The 23,604-nt window shown below is 40.3% G+C and overlaps 1 protein-coding gene across 9 annotated transcripts in view; it reads right to left on the bottom strand.

Annotated features, from left to right (window-relative positions):
- IQCH (IQ motif containing H) overlaps nt 1–23,604 on the bottom strand; it is a 191,616-nt gene that overhangs the window by 71,871 nt on the left and 96,141 nt on the right. For 8 of the 9 annotated variants that reach the window (XM_045067600.1, XM_004758619.3, XM_045067601.1 and 5 more), the window contains 4 exons: nt 18,288–18,371; nt 14,015–14,190; nt 7,771–8,043; nt 2,733–2,924 (listed from right to left, as the gene is read on the bottom strand). In XM_045067600.1, the coding sequence (XP_044923535.1) occupies nt 2,733–2,924; nt 7,771–8,043; nt 14,015–14,190; nt 18,288–18,371 (725 nt within the window). The remainder of the gene's footprint in view (nt 1–2,732; nt 2,925–7,770; nt 8,044–14,014; nt 14,191–18,287; nt 18,372–23,604) is intronic. The other variant, XM_013059473.2, reaches the window with a different exon arrangement.

Raw genomic sequence — 23,604 nt, 5'->3', positions numbered from 1 at the left:
CTTTTCCAGCATTTGTTGACTCCACCACTTCGTTTCGAGTCTCAATTGCAACCAGTCCAATAACTCTGGCTCTAAATTAGATAAGTAGAAAAAAAAAAGATGATCTTTATATTAGATCTCTGAGTCTACACTGAATCATGCCTACATCTAAAACCAATATCTGCAAGAGATGCAAGAGAATCTCCAAACAGTTCAAATTCCCATAAACAGCACTGTTTTTAATCTTTTGCCTACCACATACCAATGAGAAAAATCATGGTATCGTGTCATAAACTGCTATGCAAATGATGCTATTTGTAAGTATTAACATAATTTAGTGCTTACAGTCATATTCTCATTTCTAATAATTCTCCCAGAATGGAGTCTTTCTCTGGACTCTTAGCCTGCAGGATAGTCTTTCATCAAGAAGCTGAAATTTTTAATAACCTGCCAGCATATGTTTTGTATGTGCCAGGCTAGGCTTGATGACACAACATCTTCATTATCAAAAGAAACAGGTCTACCAACTGTAATAGGACATTAAAACATGCCTGTACTCATAAAGTAATGCTTTGATGTCTAAATGTGCACCATTACCATGGTCTTCCAGAACAAAGGATAATTCTAATCCTAAATTCTCAGTAGCTGCACTCAATGGAGATGGCACTTCACTTCTGCTCTGATTACAATTTCACTTTGAAGGCAAAAGAATGTCAATAGTCTCTTACCCCCCCGCCCCCAAAATTCTCTTCCGAACCACTTCACTTTTTATTTTTATTTTTGGCTTCCAACTATATCCTGGCTAAGCACCGTCCCTCACAGTATTAAACAGATTTCTGAGCAATTATTTTTTCCTTGTTAAGTTAAAAAAATGACATAGATAATTAATTATTCAAGAGTTTCACATTTAATACTATTAGCGCTAATGCCAAATGTATTTGGTGACAATTTAAAATGGTGTAGTTTAAAGTAATTGAAATTAAATAACGTGTAGTCAAGCTTTTAAGTGCAATTCAGCCGTATGTCATTATTCCATATATTTTTAAACTTAAAGCCAAACATTTTAAATTTATCATAGTCTAGTATCAGGGAATTCTTTAAAAATTGTTAGCTGAAAATAGTGAGAAAAATACCTTGCACACTATCATTTTGATTTTTTTTTAATAAAAAAGTCTTATTTTCATAGTTTCATCTCAGCAGTTTTGCTTTAAAAAGAAAATTGAAATAAATACACAATATGAAATAAAATCCAGTTTAACAAGAACACATGAAAAATCTCTATGGGCTTCAAAATTAAATACATTTTCTTTGTTTTATTTTTTTTCTAGAAGAGTAATTCACTTTGGTATCCCTTAAATAATATGTAAAAAGCTGGCCATGACAGGTTGTGCGTTTAGTCCATCCACTGATGGAGGAGGAAGAAAAGCCTGGAATAGATCATGGGGAGAACAGTAACATTTGTCAAAGGGAACTCTCACTTCTGACTGCTCTCTAGATTTATTCGTCATTTCACTTCCATAAGAATAATGTAGTTCTCTCTTGTGCGCCCCTCCCTTTCCATCACTTGTGTCTTTATTCACATACTGTTGTAGTGGGATGCTCAAAGCAGATAAACTCATTGCCCAGCCCACTGCTATGTGCATTGGCAGGGAAGGAATCGGTTAAGGGAATTTGCACCCAGATTTTCCTCATCAGTTTTGCATTCATTAGTATTAGCCAAAACAGAGATCTGACATTCAGAAAAGTCAGGGAGGTCTAGTTCTCTGGATGTAAAGTGAGGCAGCTTTAAAAATGGTGTGTTTAAGTGATATACAAAGCCATTAAAGTTACTTTAATTATTAAGTACGTTTGGAACAGGCCAAGAAGTTGTACAATGCATCCTTCACCAGTATACATGGAAAAACCTATACACATCCTCTCATATGCTAAGGCTTCTTCCCTATTACTTAGCTTTTGCTGGGAGATTTTCTGGCTGAGATGTATTATTTTCTCAACATCTCATAGGGACCAGCGGTTACATAAATTTCCTTGAACTGTCTTCAGAAACATATGACTGCTGACAGAATGCTTTTATACATTAGCTTCCAGGTGACAACCATTCACTACTAGAACTTGTCTCTCATAATAAAACACAGCTAGCTTAATAGCAACACTCATTAGAAGCAGATGATCGAGACCCACTTAGACCAAAAGATGAGATTTGTAATGCTATTTGAATATGGTAAAAAAAAAAAATACTTCCCAATTACCATAATCAACTTGAAGACTTTTAGGGCCCAAAAAGGGACATTTAAAATAACCTAATCATACAGGCTTCCAGTTATGAAGATAACTGGAATGAATAAGTCATAGGGATGAAAGTAACAGCATAGGGAATGTAGTCAGTGGTGTTGTCGTAGTGCTGTATGGTGGCGACGCTTGTCGTGAGTACTGCAAAATGTGGAGAGTACCGTTTGTACACCTGAAACTAATGTAACATTGTGTGGCAATGCTAACTCAAATTTAAAAAATTTTTAAAAATATATGAGAAATAATATTCAAGTAGCTTGATCAAGCCCATTCACTTTATATATGAAGACTAAGGCCTAAGAAAGTCAAAATTGACATGCCTAAATTGACACGCCTAACATCTCACTGCTGACAGGTGATGCAGCTGAGTCTAGAAGAAAGTGCTCTCACCTCCCAGCTGAGCCTTTTGCACCATCTCCTAACTGCTCACAAACACCATGGGCTTATGTCAACATTGAACTCACCTGTGCCCATTTCTTCCTCCAGTTCTCACGGCCATATCTGCTCTTCTCCTGTAGGAACCACTTGTAGCACTGTAGATGAGAAGCAACGTCACAAAAGGCAGTCCCGTTTCCTCCAAACTCATAGTCCATTTTAAAGAGCCATCGTTGAATTTCCAGGTGATCTATGACCAGCTGACCTAGCTGTTCTAGCATCTGTGGGGCCCAATACATAGCAATATTTAATATGGCTCGTTTTCTGATTCGTTCTTATTGTATGAACTTAGTTGTATTCAGGTGTATTCAAATGGTCTCTTCATTTGGTTATCTTCTAAATATTAAGACAGATTAGAAGTTGTAAGTGATATATATATGATGTGAAGAAATCACTAACCACTAGGACCAAAGGAGAGAGAGGGAGAGAGAGTGAGCATAAACTGGGTGAGGGGCAGAGGGAGAAGCAAGCTCCTTGCTGAGCAGAGAGCCCCACACGGGACTCAATCCCAGGACCCTGAGATCCTGACCAGACCCAAAGGCAGACACTTAACTGACTGAGCCACCCAGGTACCCCTAGAGCATTATGTGTTTACTTACTGATTTTTCAAATGCTTTTTTTTTTTTTTTAATAGTTTCAAGTCCATAATGAGTTATAGTCTTGAGAACTTTAACTGTTTGGAGCTTTGCTGAGTTTCTAAATGCTATAACCTATAAAGGTTTAATTGTTTCTTCATTAGCGTACATGAAATGCATTTGTTTGGTCAGTTGGCCAAGTATTTCGTAAGTATTATGTGAACAAGACAGATAAACGAGATAAAACATTCATGAAAAACAACTATTTTTTAATTGAGACAGTATTTCCTCAAGAACTGGGCTCAATCCCATGGGAATGGAAGGGGTAGAAGTTGAAGCTTTACTATGACAATGATGGCCAACATTTAACTCTACTGAACTCTCCATAGGAGCCCGGCATTTGGCTAGGCTCTTTTCATGAATTTTATGTTGGAATGCTCAAAAATGAAGCAGGCATCACTATTAGTTCCATTTTGTATATGAATAATTGAGTTTCAGCTGATGTGTTATTTATTTTTTTTAAAGATTTTATTTATTTATTTATTTGACAGAGAGAGATCACGGCAGGCAGAGAGAGAGAGAGGAGGAAGCAGGCTCCCTGCTGAGCAAAGAGCCCGATGTGGGACTCGATCCCAGGACCCTGAGATCATGACCTGAGCCGAAGGCAGCAGCTTAACCCACTGAGCCACCCAGGCGCCCCTGATGTGTTATTTTTTAAAAACATTTTATTTATTTGAGAGAGTGAGAGAGAAAGAGAGGAGGAGCAGAAGAGGAGGGAGAGGGAGAAGCAGACTCCTTGCTCAGCAGGAAGCGAGAGGTGGGGCTCAATCCCAGGACCCTGGGATCCTAACCTGAGCTTAACTGACTGAACCACCCAGGTGCCCGGAGACTCAGTTAAGTTAAATGACTTGCCCACAATCCCCAATCACCTGGTGTTAAGTTGAAAAGCAGAGACTCCACCCAGGGTGCTCTGATTCCAGCACCTGTGTTCCCCTGCTCTCCACCATGCTGCCTACCTCAGTTCACAGAGAGGTGCTGGAGGAGGGTGAGGTGGACAAAGAAGTCAGAAGAGGAGCAAGAGAAGCAATTTTCCTTGTAGTCAATTAAGCCACTTCGGATAAATTTGAATCAGGCAAAAGTCTATAGCCCAGATTACTTGATTATAAATAATACTCTACTTGTAGAGCCTTGGAGAAAAACAACCCATTAGATCACAGAATGATTTTTTGTCTTGTCTCCCCGTCAGATGTTCTGGTCTGTATTAGCCATAAAGAAACAAAACAGTACTAAGCATTCTCTCTTCTGAGCTCTCTTTATGGTCCTCTGTACTTGGGGAGGTCTCTGTGATGCTCTTATTCTCTTGTCTTTGGATGATTTGCTCACCGAACAGATTTTTAAATTTTGGGTTTTTTTTAACCAAGGAGTGTGAAAGGACTCGAGTCTGCAGTTCTGCTGAAGTCTAGAGCTAGCAGATTAAAATTATTTTGAGTAAGGACACAATCTGTTCTCCTGCGTTGTGTCTTTTCAGCAAATCTTCCTGGGGGTGTTACACTACACAGCAGTATGGAAGTGATATCAAAATGGGTGTACTTGGGATCCCCGGAAGCCCCATGCAACCATGGGGTATTCAATTAGGGTGGAAATGGGATTGTCTTAGCTCCCTAATTATCAAGTAGTGTCTGCAGATAATTTGGTGTTTAAATGACAAGTACTCTTGTCTGCATACCATATGGCTATAAGCATAGCCTAGGAAGGTTTTGTAATGTGCCTTTCAAAGTTACATCCCTTCTTTCTCTAATGTGTTGGGAAGACAGATTATTTATTTATTTAAAAAGATTTTATTTATTTGACTGAGAGAGACACAGCGAGAGAGGGAACATAAGCAGGGCGAGTCAGAAGTAGGCTTCCTGTTGAGCAGGGAACCTGATGCGGATCTCGATCCCAGGACCCTGACATCATGACCTCAGCCAAAGGCAGACACTTAACGACTGAGCCACAGAGGCACCCTCAGATTCTATATTTAATCATACTTTGCTGTATCATGATCACACTTTGCAGAAGTAGAAATGGTCTCTGGCTCTTAATATCTGTTGAAATTCTCTTGCTAACATTAAGGAAAGGTGTTCCAGGCTTTTTAGTGTCCTGGTCTTCACAGCTTTCGTAGCCATAGACTTTTTCATTGTATGTTCAGATATATTGCATATTTGGAGGTTTCAACTACTAACAGAATTATTATCTGTTTCTTCCAAATCCTATTATTTGTTGCTGCTGAGAATCCTATAAATGGGTGTCTGTTGATGGATCCCCTACAGTAATGAAGAGGATCAATAGTATTGTAAAGACTGCACCACTGGAAAGAATTATGTGCTATCTTTAAGTGAAAATTGAACAGTGCTTTTAAAATAGCATCGCCAGTTTTGATTATTTAACCGAAGCTGTCGATATTTTATATGGAGCACATGTCAGAAAGAGAGCTTGCATGGTTACTTTATGGATCAAAAGAGGAAATGCTCACTGGGCTCATGCTAGATTTAAAAAACAAACAAATAAATTACTTAATCATAAACCAAACGACTTTACGCTATTTCCAAACATTTATCAATTTTCTATTTGAGTCTATCTGTTCAAAAGAGGTAATATATTTTTTAATTGCCATTTAATTTACGCTGGTATAGAGCAGAAGTAGAAAAACATGGGCTGCTAAAATCCAGCTGATAGTCTGGAATATTTATTCACCTAAATTAAAATAATCACAGCTTTCTTTCACCGGCTTTAAGTTTATGATGCACATCGGTAAAAAGTCAGTGTTATTGATTCATCACCATCTGAAAATTCAAAACGCTGACACACTCAGATTCGGTAGGGCAGTCACTATCTGGAAAAATCTTAATGGAGTACTTTCATTCTTGATGACCTCAGATGTATGTTTTCAAACAAGTGGAGGGGAAGTCAGTGATGACTTGGTTTATCGTGATACAATTTGCACATGCCATAGGTTAAATGACGTCCCTCAAATCCGAGTTGTTTACAGGAGGTTTTCCTGCTTCTGAATACCAGCATGAGAGGGAGGTGTTACTGCTTTCCACAATGAACTGTATATAGTTCTAAAACACTTCCTAGCAAAGATGGCCCAAGTTCTCATCAAGTCAAGGTGAAAGCAAGACTTCCTATAAATTTTGCACATTCGTTTTAAAGTTTTGAAGGTGGTTTCGTGTAATGGACATATGTAAAATTATAGTTTGAAAGTGCATTTCACTTGTCTCCAATCTCTCAGCTGAGTATTCCACTGGGAAGCAGAGTCGAGTAATCCCCTTTTTACCTTCCAATTCCAGTGGAGAATAATGGCGGTCAACAGTGGGGCACACCAGCTCACGGGGAGCCTCTGTCTCACTCATTACAATGGCCTGTGCTGGCTTTTTCCACACTCTGTCATCTTCAAGAGCTACTTCCTTCATGAGCCCACGTATTGCCCAAGTACACTCTAGCAAGACAATTTTAGGGCAATTTAATAAGTTAACAATACCTTCAGACTAGTCTCTGAGAAGTACAATTTGTTGAAAGCCTTAATTTGGGAAGCTCGGCAGCTATGACATTCGGAATGTTGTGATCAAGCGACTGAGGGAAGGAGGAGGATCTTTAAGGATCATCCCTCACACACCGCTTCATTACACACCGTTCTTTAGGTTCCCGAGAACTGGGTGCCTGCGGTAACTGTGACTGGCTGGGAGTGATGGTCAAGAGATGTACTGAAACAGAGGTTAGGGAATGTTCACACCCATTTGTCCTTCTATTTCTTTCTTGTAAAAAAAAGGTAGAGGTTAAATGGGAGAACACATGCCAGAGCTGACTCCAGGATCATTTCTAGTGACTAATATTATAGTTCTCTAAATAGTTAGGATCCTACCTGTCTGCCGAAGGAATTTGGATCTGGTGCAAAGCAAAGACACAGGTGCAGGTAGTTTTATTCCAGATCTGTTTCCTGTCCTCTTCCTGGGATTTTTCCCCTACTCCCTTTATGGCCCTTTCCTGAGGAGCCAAAGGATTGTTTTACAGGGCCAAGGATGTGTGCAGCCCTCGGCTGTAGGACCTCAGCAACCTGATTCGGCAGAAAGGCTCACCTTTCCAAACCTGATCCTTTTCACCCAAACTGACTCTTGCATTTCTTAAGTCCTCCTAAATGACTGGCTAGCTAATATGATTATCAATTAATCCATGTTAAGGTGATAAATACTGAGAGCAAATTAGTACATCGACAGGGCCTTCATTGGCTTAACCTAAATGAATAAATATGTTGAGTAATTCCCACAATTTCTGCAAGGTCAAGAGGAAGATACTTTGAAACACGAAGACCTAACGCAGATCCCATCAAATAACTTAAGCATTCCATGTATTCCTCATTGGGTTAGGGCTGGCTCCAGAAGACCTGAAGTTCCCACAAGGTCAAGAGGGTGTGCCATATTTGAGAAGAGCCTCCCTCGTCCACCCCGCATACCTGTTGGTGATGACAGATGCCATATACTCCAGGAGGGACGGGCACATTGGCGCTCTCAAAGACCCATTTGCTTCCAGACTTGCTACTGTAAAGGTGAGCTATTTCAGGCTCCGGACCCAGGATGGGTATGTTTAACATATCTGCCACAGCCAAGTCATCTCTGTGCAGGAGCCCACTGACAATGTAGGCCTCTTTTCCTTGGATGAGATTTTTTATTCTTTTGATCGCCTTGGGACTGTACATCAGGTAAGTGGCCAGGCACATATGATGCTTCTGGGGGGAGACCGTATCATTCTTGTTAAAAGGTGTTCTTTTTCTAGTCCATATGCCCAATTTATAATGTTGCACACAATAAATGCATTATTAATAGCAGGCTGGGTTGTGACCTATCCTGTTGTTTAGCAGTTTAAATTGATAAAAGCTGTTGGGGTGAGGTTCCATAATCGCTCACATCTTTAGTGCATTGGAAATGGGCTCACTGGGAATAGAACTAATTACTACACATCTGTATTTATTTGATCCACGTGGAATTATCCTTCTGTCAGAAGGAAAAGAGGCTGGCGGCCTTTGGATAATAGTGATTCATCTCTGCAACACTTCTGGCATGGTTTAATACTAACGCGTCTGGAAAATCAATACAAAAAATGAAGAAAAAAGCCTTACAGTATGCTTCACTCTGCGGGATTCCTAATCTGGCTACTCTTTAAGTGACTGGGTAGGCAAAGGGCACCCAGATACTCTTTTTCCAAAGTTCTACCACCAAGTCCACTTTAGAAAATACGTACTTTTATAATGATTATTTTGGTTTTTAGGCAACACTCTGGACAGGATTCATGGATAGAAAATATTTGAAAATTTCAGTGAGACGTAAATTTATTTTTCAAAGGAAAACTCTCTATTTTTGAAAGTTTAGACCTTGCTCAATAATACATGTGACTGCTCATTCAATTGAAATAAAGAATTCTGGCACATCTAGGAGGGGCAGAGGACAGAGCCGCCTGGTCAGCACACACCGAAACCAGTAAAGCATGTCTCTGCCTTTTAGGAGTGGGGACACAAGTGAGTTCAGTCAATGGATAACTAATACAAGGTCGAGAAGGGCCATAAAAAGTTACAGAGGGCTCAGAGGCATGGAGGAGGGAGGCAGAGGCCATGTGCTGGTGGGGACAGCAGAAAAGGCAAATTACTAATTCTCCTTGGACCTCAGTTTCCTCATCTGTAAAATGAGTATAACAATAATACCCAACTCATAGGGATGCTGCAGGGATTCAATGAGATAATTCATGAAAAGCACTTACATAATAAGCACTTAATGAATGTTATTTCATATTATTATTATGAAATTATAGGTTGGGGTCAAGATGAATTTTGAAGGATAGGGAGGATTTAGTCAGGTGAGGATGTGCATACGAAAGACATTAGCCAAGAATGGAATATGAGAACCCAAGACTGCTCATTTCCTCTAGAGAGGAGGGCATCACGGCACATGAGAAAGTGCTGGGGACTTGGGAGTTCTGGCTTAGAATCCAGCTCTGTCACTTTTAAGCTTCCTGAACTTGGGCAAGCGATTTATACTCCCTCTGCCTCCGTTTCTCCAACTGTTTTTAAAAAATATATATATTTAAAAAGATATATTTATTTTATCTTAGAGAGAGATTGAGAGCAAGTTGGGGGAGGAGCAAAGGGAGAGAATCCCCGGGCAGACTCCCTGCTGAGTGGGGAGCCAGATTCGGGTCTCCATCTTTTTTTTTTTTTTTTTTTAAAGATTTTTTATTTATTTATTTGTCAGAGAGAGAGCGCAAGCGAAAGCGAGCACAGGCAGACAGAGTGGAAGGCAGAGTCAGAGGGAGAAGCAGGCTCCCTGCGGAGCAAGGAGCCCGATGTGGGACTCGATCCCAGGACGCTGGGATCATGTCGGGTCTCCATCTTAAGACCCATGAGATCATGACCTGAGCAGAAACCAAAAGTCGGATGCTCAACTGACTGAGCCACCCAGAATGCCCCAGTTTCTCCATCTGTTAAATGGAAATAAAAATACCTATTTGTTGGCTTGCTCTAAGGATAAAATAAGATCATGAATACACTGCACCTTTTATAATGCATGGCATTGAGTTGATATTCAATAAATGGTAGTAATTATTGTTATGGAGAAAAACTCTCTTTTTTAAAATAAAGTCATTAAGGTGGGGCTGGGTGGGGCCTGGGTGGCTCAGTGGGTTAAGCCTCTGCCTTTGGCCTGGGTCATGATCTCAGGGTCCTGGGATCGAGCCCTGCATCAGGCTTTCTGCTCATCAGGGAGCCTGCTTCCTCCTCTCTCTCTGCCTGCTTCTCTGCCTACTTGTGATCTCTGTTAAATAAATAAATAAAATCTTAAAAAAAAATACTGTGCAAATTATATAATGCAAGATGCCAGTGTCTTAAGGGAGTTAAGGGATTTTGTAGACTTGCACCTACTTCCCCAATTCTGATCAAAATTATCTACTGAACATGGCATAAAAATGCAGAGAAATGCTAAGCAACTGTTTCCGGGAATGTTAGCAGCACCAGTTTGCAAATTGTTAGAAGGTGTAATGATAAGCAGGGGAGAAAGAGAACGAGGAAAGCCCCTGGGTTTCAGTCCCGCCTGAATTTGTAACTTGCAAGGTGATTTAGAAAACTCGACCTTTCTGAGCCTCAAGCCCCATATTCAAATAATGCATTGACCAGAAGTCTCTAGGGTCTTTCTATCACTGAAATAACTTTCCCTTTAAAACCAGAGCTCTTCTGGGCTTACTGTTTAATGGGTACAGAAATTCTGCTTGAAATGTTGACAAAGTTTTGCAAATGGATGATGTGATGGTTGCACAACAGTGGGAATATACTTAAAGCCACTGAACTGCGCACCAAACATGATTAAAATGGTAGATTTTATGTTATGTGTATTTTGCCCCCAATTAGATAAAAAAACAAAAAAAACAGAGCCCCTCTGAGAAGAGGATGTAAATAGTTTACACTATGGGGCCCCTCTTCCAGGGCAAGTGTTCTAGTCTAAGCTCTTAGATATAAGCCATATGCCTTTTCTACCATAATTTAAATCCATTTGCAACACCTACTTCGGAGAATGTCTAGGAAACCCAGGGCTCAACTAGACAATGGCTGGTACCACCTCTTGAGTCTGTGTTTCCCATCTGTTTAATTACCGTCTTTTTTCTGTGTTTATCTCACCGCTTTCCATGCCCCACAGATTATTCCAATGAGGAAAGGTAAACAAATTAAATATTGAGGAGAACTGGGGACTTGAGTCATAATATGTGTCACACAGTGGGCTTTACAGGGTACCTAGAAAAGTGTTTCGAGGTGGCCATGCTCTCAGTGTCAAGGTCACAAGACCAAAACCTCTGATACTGTTCTCTTGTTTGACCCACAGAACATTGTACCAGTGAACAACTCCTCTTTTGGAAGTGAAGAAATGGAGGCTCGAGTGATTTGCCCAAAGTCACACAGCCAGCAAACAGCAGAGGCAGGATTGAAACCGGGTACTGGCACAGTTTCTTGCTGCGGTTAACGCAACTTCTCCCATTCTCCAGACAGAGTAGTGAAGGTCTGGTGAGTTTATGAGGTGTGATGAGGGGGTGGCAGATGCCGCGATAGAGCCTAATGTTAGTGTTCTGAGCCACTTCCAGCCAGGCTGGGTTTCTGGCTCCTCTGCTGGCGAGCACGCAGCCGGACTCTGGTTTATAGTCATCTGTGGGCCTGCCTTGTTCTTCAGGCAAGATGGCCCCATACTATTGTGTTTGCTATGTGTTTAGTAAAGATTTGAATATGAGTGAGTGATGGCACAGGACATGTTACTGACCGCAGGTCTTGTATGACCATTGAGAGAAAATTGGGATCATTAGATTCAGGCAACAGATTAGCACAGATGACAAAAGTCTAAAATGTTCCTCGTTTCATAACATTGTTACATACATTTGATTTATCACCGCTAATTTTTTTTTTTGACCTCAGACAAAAAGTCTTAGTAAACATTAGAATGTTCAAAACCGGGCGTGATGACTTTATAAGAGCACTTTTTACCATTACAGAGTCAAGCATCGTATAGTAAATTGGAGAGATGTACTAACAGATTTTTGGCACGCTTTAAAAAAAATCTCCTCAAAGCCATCCATTTGAATGAAAATCAGCACTGATACAGTCTCTGTAACCCATTAAAAGGAAATAAAGCAATAACTGAACATGAGCAGGAACTGATGTGCAAGTGAGAGTTTAATTTTTGTATTTTAAAAAGTTGATTGCCTATGAGTGATTAATTACTCAAACAATTTAAATTTAAACTATGAGAAGTAGTAAGCACTTAAAATATTCCCTGCTCATTTCTACTCACCAAGAGACAGACCTAACTATGAATGTGACTCAGGGTATCTGTTAGTACCAACCACCCATCTCTTGCTTAGAAGCTCAAGAGTGAACCGCAGGGCACCTGTCTCAGATAGCAGGAGTGTAGAGCTGGAAGTGTCTTTGAAATGCCCTGACCCATCGCCTGATTGTATAGATGAAGATCAGAGGACCAGAAAGGTAAAGGGAGCTGCCCAAGCCACAAGGTCATCCAGGAGCAAAGCAGTCATTCCAATTCATGGTAGTCTTCTGGGGTTGGACAGATTTTGGTTCATACTCTGACTCTACCAGGAACTCTGGACTAGAAAATGAGACTTGGTTTCCTCAGCCATAGAAGGAGATTGGTCATTTCTGTATTGTTGGCATTGTGCGGAGGACCAAGTGAAAAAATGTGTGCTAAGCATTTGATAGATATTGCTTGTGCACTCACTTTTCTGCTCCCAAATTAGTGCCCCTTTCCCATTCCATGCCTCTTCAATGTATATGGACTTTTCAGATGTGCAGAAACTCCTTATCAGCAGCTACCAGGCATTAGCTCCAGTTTCTGGCTGGATACAATAGGGAAACTAACTACACGGTAATGATCGCTTTTCCTTCCTTGCTTTCTAATGTCCGCTCTGACCCTGCCACTGAGGCCAGGGGATAGCTAGGAAGCACCAAGCAATCCTTACACTGATGGGGGACGTTGGGAGGTTCCTAAGAGCATCAGTAAGTGGTGATTATTTGTTCCCTGTCTTTTCTCTTGTTCAGCCTGCCCCTGCACCCTCCTCCATAGCCAACCAGTGCCCATGAAACAGAGCTAGGCAGAGAGCTGGGGTGGTGGGAGGAACATTGAGATGTCCAGTTATGAAAAAATAAAATGTTCATCTTGGTAGAAGAGAGTAAATCCTGAAGACAATTCATTGAGTATACTAGCAAAGCAGAAACATTATAGCAAACCTCCTCAGCCCTGGCAGGCCTTTTTTGGGAAGGGATTTGTCACAACAAGGTGCATCGAAGGGTTAATGGGTAACAATGACACAGAGATAGTAAAGCATGCTGTTGGTTTCTTTGCCAATAAATAGAGTATTGATTTTGGTGGATCCCACTTGTGAATGGAGAGAGCTATCTTTAGCAGTAAATTCAGACCCTTAATTATACAAAAAAAAGGTCTCCTCAAAGCTGTACTATCCATTAGGTATTAAAATGTTGGTTGTTTAAAATGGAAAGTTTCAATTCTTGTTGAAACACAGAGAAATTCATTTCACGCTATCTCTTGCACTGCCTTGCTCTGGAACACTGCCCTTGTGACTCCATGAATTTCCCAAAAGCTCTTGTGCGGGGATGGAGTTCCATTTAGAATTCATCCCATTCATTAAAAATCAGTACAAGTTAGAAAAAAAAAATCTGAACCTCATTTAGTATGAACTCCGTGATATGGTGTATTGGTCCAAATTCCCTTGAGGAAACGAGTCTAGGGAGTAACAAAGCATCGCAGTGTGGAAATCAGAAAACGGGGACCCTGGTCGAGGTCCTGTCTCTAACAAGCTTGGGGACCATGGGTGGGCCCAGCCTTTCTCTGTCTCGGTGTCCTCCACACAAAATTAAGGAAAAGGAACTAGAGAGGTTATAAATTCATCTACTTGATGGCACCACCTAGCCACTGCAATTAAGCTTCAGCTGTAGAGAAACTGGGCAAGAGTAGCTCAACTAAGTCTGGGAGTTAAACTGGGATATTTATTTCCTACAGTCCAACTAGTAGTCTAATCAGTAAAGCTGTTAAACTTGCAATAATATTTCACTGATGTGTACCAGAGCGTTGCAAGTTATAAAATTTCCAATTTAATTTTACTGCATCCCTGAAGCCGTAGTAATTAGAAGACAAACTCACAGGGAAGATGTTGATAGCTTCGGGGGTGATGATTTTGAACCTGTCCTGCAGGTCACTTCTGTCCTCAAGGTTCCCTGATTTGACAGCTGCCTGTAGACTCAGGAGTTTATCGTAATACAGCAGTAACTCGTCGTTCATCTGATGGGAGCAGATGTAGATGACGCTCACATTGGCATCTAAAAACAACAGGCACAATGTTAATTACTGGTATAAAGGTAAATGACATTCTGAACTCTGGCATTGGATTGATGCTGCACAGTTTAAAATAAAGACCATATCCAAAGCCACACTGAAGTTAATTTAGATTGGTTTTGTTCAGATCTTCACCATTTAACTGGCTTTTTTGCATTTTAGCATTTCTCTAAAGAAAAGATAAATGACACCACCACCAAGAAAAAAAAAATAGACACAATGATTCCTTCAGAAGGAGGGCTGTGAGGTACTATGGAAGTGTGTTTCAAATAATACATAGGGATTTAGCCCCAGAACTACCATTAACATCAATGGGAATTGCATAGTGCTTTAAAAATTTATCCCATTAACTTCAGTAAATTATAAAACAGAGCTATTAACTTTAGAAAGCTGATGAAGTTGCAATTTCTTATTCTGCCAGGACTTGGCAGGGCCAATTCGGGGAACATCCTGTCCAAATAAATGGTCTGATTATGACCATAGCGATGATTATTTCAGGAAACCAACCTTTTCCCTGCTCCATTCCCAAAGAGGAGTATATTACTTAAATAGGACATCTAGTGATCCTTGGTTTAAAGGAAACGCTGTCTTAATTTAACTGTTTTTCTTCTTGAGATGCACTCCTTATTATGTACATAGAAAGGAATCCTAATTAAATATCCCGCCCAAATGGGAGAGTGAGATGAGATTACCCACTCCAGGCTGCCGGGTTTTAATATTTTAAGGACTTGGGACAGGGAATCAGCAGCCAGTGGAGTCATTTATTCATTCATAAAATAACAGGTTGATCAGTAGGGGCAAAGCACTTGGCTAGACACGAAGAGAAATGAGGACTCAAAGCAGCCGGGATGCTGTCCGTGAGGCGTGACCATTTCATGTGCACAAGCAGCCATCAAACAAGCCGAGAGTAGCAGACCTGGGAAGCACGTGGAACAGGTCATTAGGGATGTTCAGGGGAGGAAGTGCCATAAAATGTTTCCTTGGTCAGGTGGGGCTGAAAAGGGATTTGAAGACTCCTCTGTTCAGTTGGACAAGAGTACCTAGAATATAGACTGATTAAATCCCAGCTCTGTTACCTGGGAATGCTGGGCACAGTATTGTATTTAAACTTTCGAAGCATCGGTTCTTCATCTCTAAAATTGAGAAGAAAATCAGCTGGGTCATAGAGTTTTGAAGAGTATTAAAAGAAGGAACATCTATAAAGCGGCTGGCTTTATAGATGTTCAACGTCTGGCACATAGTAGGTACTCATTAAACAGTGCAGATGTAGGGATCTGCTGCACGGCCCACCCTGACTAGGGGAACCAACAGTGATTCCACACCCTGCCCTCCACACTTGGGCTCCTTTTATCAGTGCCCCCAAGATTTAACATGATGTAGTAGCCTCCGTCATTTCTTCCCACTGTTTCAAATCTATTAATCTTGTGTTTCCAAATTCTTTAAAGACAAGATGTATGCCCTGCCCTGTATTCCCCCAGGCCCTGGTACAGTAGGGAATACACAGGAGCCCCTCAGTATAAGCCTGGTGGTAGACCGAAGAGGTTTGGGAGGATGGAGAGATTTGGGAAGTAGAAAATCTCACACAATCAGTGAGATCAGTGGGCTGTGGGAGAAATCCTCCCCCTTGGAGAAACAGTGTCCTCTGTCCGAACTAGCTCTGTGCTGAGCCCAGAGGAGGTGCTCCATAAAGGTAAAAATCTAAGCAGCTCCTATTTAATTTTGAAATCAACTTGCCACATACACCTCAAAATAAATTAATTGAGGAGACAGTAAATAACTTGTATTCAGTTGCTGAATGACCATATTATTTACCCCAAACCTTGTGTTTGCAAGAGGATACTAGGGTCTTACCAAACTAAGGAAACCTCACAGCCCTCTGTCTGAAGGAATCATTATGTCTGTTTTTTTAGTGGTAGTGTTATTTATGTCTACTTCAGAGAAAAGCTCAAGTGCGAAAAACCCTGTTAAATGGTGAAGATCTGGACAAAACCAATCTAAATTAACCTCAGTGCGGCTTTTAGATCTGCTCTTTATCCGGTTTTAAAAACCAAACTGGGATTTTTTTAAGTATCAAAAAAAAAAGTCATAAAAACAAACAATGAAAATAAAGACTCCACAGATGAAGAAAACTGAATTTTTCTTGGGAAGCAATTTATAGGTTACAAGTGACAACAAATCATTTTGCTAATCTCACCCTCCCTGTGCATTTCTGGCAAAGGAATACATATCACTAACACAAATGTCCAGTGTTTGCTTGTGTATTGGCAATGTTCAAAATTAATTGACAGGTAATTTTGGAAAGCAATTAATATGAAGACAAAGATTGCTTTGATTGCTAGTCAGTAGTCAATAATGGTCACCGTCTTGCTTAACTCGTCTAGGAATTGAAAATACTAGTAGCCATTGGGGTCTCCACCTGACACCCTGACTTCACCACCAATAGCCAAATGACAGGTCTTACCAACCTAATCAGATTCTGTTTCCCCTGAATAAGCAAAAAGTCAACACACTTCATTAGGAATCAATGGAATAAAAAAAGAGATGATCATTTATTCTTACATAAAATTACTAATTTTCCTAGTTTCTTCATATTCTTAAAAAGTTCACAAGCAAGTACTTTTTCTACCTTCTAACTACTGTTTCTAAACTTCCATTACTCCCCTTGAAGGGGTTTTGGGATCAGATAGCTCTATCATGAAGACAGCATACCAAAAATAGGCATTTGGTTCATGGTCTCTTAGCAATGTTCGTATTAGCAAAATTTTCCATTGCAGGTAAGACATGGACTGAATTATTGAATTATCTAAAATAGAAGCTCCATCCTTTCAAGTGTTTTCTAATAATGAGACTCTTTTGTAAAGAAATTCTTTGGTGATGGTTTGTGCTATATATAGAAGGGTATATAAAAAGCTAAAGAAAAAAATTAATTCAAATAAATTAGAGCAAAGTCTGCCCTCTGCTGCACTTCAGTGGTTTCCACCCAGTCAGGTTTTTAGTTGAAATAGCTCAGCACTAACAAATCAATCTCAAGTCATTAAAAAGAATTTTTTTTGTAACGCTGAAAAACAAAATTAGTGCCTACATAATAGATTAAAGCAATTACACTATTATTATTTTAGGACACTGTAAATTTCTAGTACTGATATATTTTTGTTACCAAATGGCATTTATAAAATAATAATGATGCTGAAATATATATGAATCATGTAAAAGTATGTCATTCCAGGGAGCCAGCTGAGTTGGTCATATTTGAGAATTTAAAATTCTTCCTTGTTTTGCTTAAATAAGGGCCATAGCGGCTATATTTCGGCAAAACGAAGAAGTTCTTATTTGCTAACTAATAAAAACCCAGTTTTTGTTTACCCTGAATTTCTGGCCCGTACCTTCTAAACTGATTTAGTATTAGTGCTTAGCCTTTGCGACCTTGCGTTAAGTCTAACCTGAACCTTAGTCTTAAATAGCACCAACCAGGGCATTACTGTGTTCTTACCTGGCCCACGTTGGTGTCTGATTTAGAACTGACCAAGCCAGTATCAGAGCCTGACCTTTATGAGGCTGTATCTCCCACCTGAGGTCTATATTTCTAAGAAATATAAGCACTTTCTATTTTTTAATAATTAGATGATATACATTTAAATAAGAGCTTCTTTTAAAAAATTCTATCTTCACATGCCTCTTAGTCTTTTAATGAAAACAATGCTTTTCATTTCTGATACCACCTTCCACTTATTCCCCAGATAACATAATCGACAATATTGACACAGATAATAAAATATTAGCTTCCCTCACTGCCGGAGTCAGGAAATGAAGAGGATTGGAGGCCATAGGAGAGAAATCCTTAGAATGTGGAAAAAAAACCCCACCCAAATAAATTAGTTAAAAATGTCATTTTAAAAAAAATTCAAGTCAATGCCACCAGAAATCTGTTCTTTAAAACAGAATGTTTAATTGCCCTGCCAGTAGATTAGAAATCCACACATCTTCCTTTCAGGGGCAAACAATAAGCAAAAATTCAACATTTTTATCCATATCCTCTGATAAACATTCCAAAGAGTCACTCGTGTGTAAGTATTTACTGTACCTAAGATGTCACACAGCCTCCCCAGCTGCATATTCTGCAGTGTGTTGAAGTCGTCAATATTTTGTCGCACAGGCAGAGAATATCCTAAAAGGCAAACAAGGTGTCAAAACGCAGAAAGAGCAAGTCAGCATGGCAAAATGGCACACTAGGATTTCCAGGGGTCACAGTCCACACTTCTAGGAAAGCATTTTCTCTGAAACATCTTGCAGACAGAGTCTAACTCCTAAGAAAGAAGTCTTTGCTTCTAGGGGATTAAACATTAAACATTATTCTGGAAGATTTGCTAAGCAGCATATTCTGCAAAAGAAGAGTTCGTATTTTCCAATGCCAGGAAAATCACTGGGAACAAAGATTATAAAAACATGGGGACAATGTCTGACATAGAACACGAATGTTCAAAACAACATCGAAGAAAATTATGCTCGGAGTTAAACACACACACACACACACACAACGGTGTTGGCTCTTTTAACTTATGCTTCCTGTGTGGCATTTTGAAGATGTGTCCCCAGGATCATTCTAAACTGACACACAGATTTCAGAGAAACCCCTTGCTGTCAGGAATATGTATTTAAGTAATTCCGAATACTAAAGAAATACGCTTCTGCTTACACAGTCAAAAGAAATTTAAGCTTTAAAAGCAATAAAGGTTAATGCAGCTACTTTGTCGGTACTGATAGAAGTCCTGTGGTTTGTCTTCATGTCCACTGGAAACAGAGCAGAAGGAAAAACGCTTGTGGATTACTCTTGTTCAAAACTAAAAGAAACATCAGCGGCAACTCTTCCTGCTGGTATGTCAGGGGTTAAAAAAAAATAAGTGGATCAGAACATGAACTTAAAAGGCATGCATACTCACAAGCAGGTATAATTGCTTATGTGAAATTCAGCAACTGTTGGTGCAACTTTTTTTTTTTTTAAGTAAAATTGCTTTTCACATTTTGAAGAGATGCTTCAATGCCTCCTTGTGGTTAGTGAGCCCAAACACATGTTTCAAGCTAAACTGCTATAGATAAAGTGATTTTCAATATTACATCTTTGAGATGTGACACAGATTTCCTTTTCAGCATAAGGAAAACTATAGCAATTCATGCAACAGGGCTTCAGATCAAATGCACTCTGATAATTGGCTCTTTGCTTTGATGTCAGTGTTTAAAAACTAGACATGGTCTGGAAATTAAATGAGCTTACAATTCATCTTAAAGTCTCCCTTTTGCTTTATGCAGATGATCTTAAGACCTGCAGAAGGACAAATAGCTTGTTCGGGTTATTTTTGAAAAATTATTAATTTCTAAAATAGTTTGGGGAAGCGTTCCACATATGAAAGTTCGTGTAGACTGCTACAAACCATGCCATCTTGACGTGTGATCACAGAACTGGCATGCTTAGGGTTCTGCGTGTGTCTCATTCTATCTATATACAGATAAATGTTTAGGAAGATGTCTTGTGAATAACTTCTATATCCAAACTATAAGAAGGCAGGAAAAATGTCTAAAGAATAAAGTATGATTAAGAAAAATGCCAGAAAACGTTCCGCGGATGCATTTCCTTTCAAAAGTAAAGATAAAAGGCCGTGGGAGAGAAGTCTCATTAAGATGATGTCCAATTTAAAATATAAAGGATGTCTGATCACTTTGTTGCCGCATGTTGAGTAAGTCTGTGTTTCAATCAAGTGCCGGAGGTCAGTTTTCCAACAAATTACTTGGTACCTCTGTTACCACTGATCAAGGATGCATATGAAATGTCTATGCAGAATTATGATAGAACTGGTTACTTGGTTAACCCTACAAATACACCCATTTCAAAGAACTGAATGTTAGCAATCTCAGAACACTGTTATAGAAGATCACACGAAGTAACAGATACGAAGACATTTTGTAAACTGTAAAGTACTGTGCAAACATAAGGTATTTTAATGTTATGGGGTATATGTGCTTCCAAAGCCCCTAACAACAGCAAATCCTGTGACAAGCAACAGACCATTCTACATGGACAAGATACAACGCAGTGAATGTTGCCGTCAGCAGAGCAGAAGTGGGAGTCAATTTTTTTTTTTTTAAGGATTTTATCTATTCATTTGACAGAGAGAGATCACAAGCAAGCAGATTGTGAGAGAGAGAGAAGGAAGCAGGCTCCCGGCTGAGCAGAGAGCCCGATGCGGGGCTCGATCCCAGGACCCTGGGATCATGACCTGAGCCGAAGGCAGCAGCTTAACCCACTGAGCCACCCAGGCGCCCCAGGAGTCAATTTTTTTAAAAAGTCAGATTTATTACGTTTCGTATGCCCAAAAAAGTATGTGTTGACACCCAGATGAAAAGACGCTCATCTGTGCTGGCAGTACATACATTAAATCCAACAGTGACTTGAACATAAGCTATCAGCAAGGATGTTGTGGCCTTGGGGAACTCAGCAGATCTGCCTAGTGGCAATGCACTATCATACTTCCGAATATAATCTGTAGAGACACAGGTACTTCAAAGGTCAGCTAGAAACACGGGGGAGCTTTGAGACACATTCTACTTCAACCTGTCATGCTGAAGATGAGAAAAACCAGAGTAAGTGCCTTGTCTCTTGTCCAAGATCACATAAACCTACAAATTACTCTACAGTTCAGATAGGACGTAGTTAGCCCTTGCATAAATGTGGTTGCATCAAAGAAGAGAGAAGCAAGCCTCGATAAATGTGAGCAGAGAATTCCAGAAGGGACAAAGAGCCTCTGCTTCTTTTCTCACTTTTATTTCCAGTTGTTGCAGCGGGCAGAATAATGGCCCTCCAAAGATGCCCATGTCCTCATCCCTGCAACCTGCAAATACCTTAGGTTACATGGCAAAGGGAAAATAAAGTTGCAAATGGAATTAAGGTGGCTTATAGGCTGCCCTTAAAATAGGGGGATTATCTTGGGTTATTTGTCTAGACCCCGTCTAATGATAGTCCTTAAAAGTGGAAGAGGGAGGCAGGAGAGGAGAGAGTTAGAGAAGGTGTCACCATAGAAGAAAGGCACAGAGAGATGCTTGTTGCTGGCTCTAAAGATGGAGAAAGGGGGTCAACGGCTCTCTTCATTCATGCCTTTGTGGGCAGCTTCTAGAACCTGGGAGGGGTAAAGAAAGGATTCCTCCCCTCGAACTTCTGGAAAGGAGGGCAATCCTGCTGACCCCTTGATTTGAGCCCCTCTCAGACTTCTGTACAACAGAATTATTGCTCTAAGGTAATACATTTCTGTTGTGTAAGCCACTAAGCTTGTGGGAACTTGTTAAAGGGCGATAGAAAATAGATACAATGCCTACCTTCCATCTTCTCTTTTCAACTTTTATAGAATGGGTTCTCTGATCTGGAGAACTTGTGGGAATTTAAGAAATGGTGAGTGGGACTTGTGGCTTTTTCTAGGTCCTCATCAGCCTAGAAGAAAACAGCACTGGCATAAAGGGGCACTCTTTCTTCCTTATCACTTGAGAGAGCGACCCAACTGTTTTCCTATGGTCATCCCCGTCACATGGGAAAATATTTCTCCTTTGATAGTATTCTGTCGTTTCTTAAAATGTTATCATCTCTGCTTCACATTAAAGGAAGGATGCCTGAGAGATGCCTCTGTGAAGTGATCCAACTACCTTTGGTGTTCTGCCAAACCAACGCTACTCACCAATGGTTACTGGTTATCATTCCTCCACCTTCATCTCTGCATTTGTCGCCTCTCTCAGCCCTACCTCCACTCCCATGCAAACTCCTATCAGACGATGCGAATTGCCTCTTTGCCCCCGGGAAACTAGCTCTGCTGGGATTGGCTTTTCCTTCCAGAAACCCCAGAAACCCACTAGCAAGGCCATGCTCAGCAACTGTGCCTCCTTGGGGCTGGTATGTGACACGCCCCTGCTGTTGTGTTAGAGCCCATATTCTGCAACAGACTGCTCATCACCCTGTGCTTATTTCTAGTTCCTTTTGTCCCCTAGTCCTATTGCTTACAGGGTACCTAAGGCAGAGAAGAGGTTCACCGTGGACTTCTGGTTACCAAGTAGTTGTCATTTCTCTGATCACCTGGCCTAAGATCGTCAACCAGGTCTCAGTAGGTCTCAACCTTTTCCCCATTTTGAAACATGTGCTGTGTGATAGTCACATGCATCACACACTCCTAAGGGGCTGACACTGGGTGACAATAGCAGTAGCTGTCAGTCACTCCTTCCCTTTCTCTTCCATTCACAAAAGCATACTGGACGGAAACAAGCTGAGCCAAGTGACATTGTTATAGAGGCGATCTTGAATTACTCCAATTCATAAAAAAGTTAATGTTAGCCAACTTTGGTACTCTAATCATAAAAATTTTTCAGGGAGCGTGTGACATATGTCACAATTGACCTGTCAGCATACTGCAGTCATCAGATAAATGTGATCGAGGCATTAGGATTATACCCAGGCTTTAATTACTTGTACAACTGCGAAAGCACAAGCTACTGAGATAAAATATTAAGATAAAGTACGAGAGATACCTATCTGAGTTCCTTATGTGTGTAGGTAGTATACCCAGTGCCGGTCTGATGAAAATAAAACTGAGCATTGTTTGGGGGGGGGGGATTGGCAGATAGGGATTAGGGAATTTTGTGATGTGGATGCAAAAAACATAGGAGGAGCTTAAGTGTTTGTTGACTGTTGAAAATATTCCCAAACTAAACTGGCCAAATGGATTCTGTGTGGTTCTGGAAAGAGTGAAGACTTGGGGTGCCTGGGTGGTGCAGTCAGTTAAGCGCCCAACTCTTGGTGTCAGCTCAGGTCGTGATCTCAGGGTTGTGAGCTCGAGCTCTGCTTTGGGCCCTACACGCACTCCTTGGGGAGTCTGCTTGGGATTTTCTCCCTCCCTCCACTCACACACACTCTCTCTAATAAATAAATCTTAAAAAGAGAGAGTTTTGTTGGAGCTTTTCTCTTGTTGGAACTCTTGTTGGAACTTTTCATCAGTGGCGTTATCAGCAGCCAGCCCAGCATTGTATGCAGCTAAGACCAGTGATTCTCAAAGCATGGTCTAGAGACTGGGAAAGGTCCCGAGACCCTTTCAGGGAGTCTGGAAGGTCAAAACTATTTTCAAAATAATATTAAGATGATAGTTGACTTTTTCATAAAATGCAAAAAAAATTATTGATAGGATTGCAAATTCCACATTGTAGCTAACATAATAATTCCCATCCACTGTTGAGTTTTGGTATAAAACCAAAGAATTACACACAATTGTCTGTAAATGCTATAAAATATATGAAACAGTCTTCCCTTTTCCAAATATTATCTGTGTAGGGCCAGGTTTTCTTCATATGCTTCAATCAAAACAACATATTGCAAC

The sequence above is a fragment of the Mustela putorius genome, unplaced genomic scaffold (genome assembly GCF_011764305.1).
Source record: "Mustela putorius furo isolate JIRA1106 unplaced genomic scaffold, ASM1176430v1.1 tig00003896_pilon_pilon_pilon, whole genome shotgun sequence".
NCBI classification, from domain to species: Eukaryota; Metazoa; Chordata; class Mammalia; order Carnivora; family Mustelidae; genus Mustela; species Mustela putorius.
The sequence above is the reverse complement of the archived record's forward strand: the minus strand, read 5'-3'. Positions and strand labels throughout refer to the sequence as shown.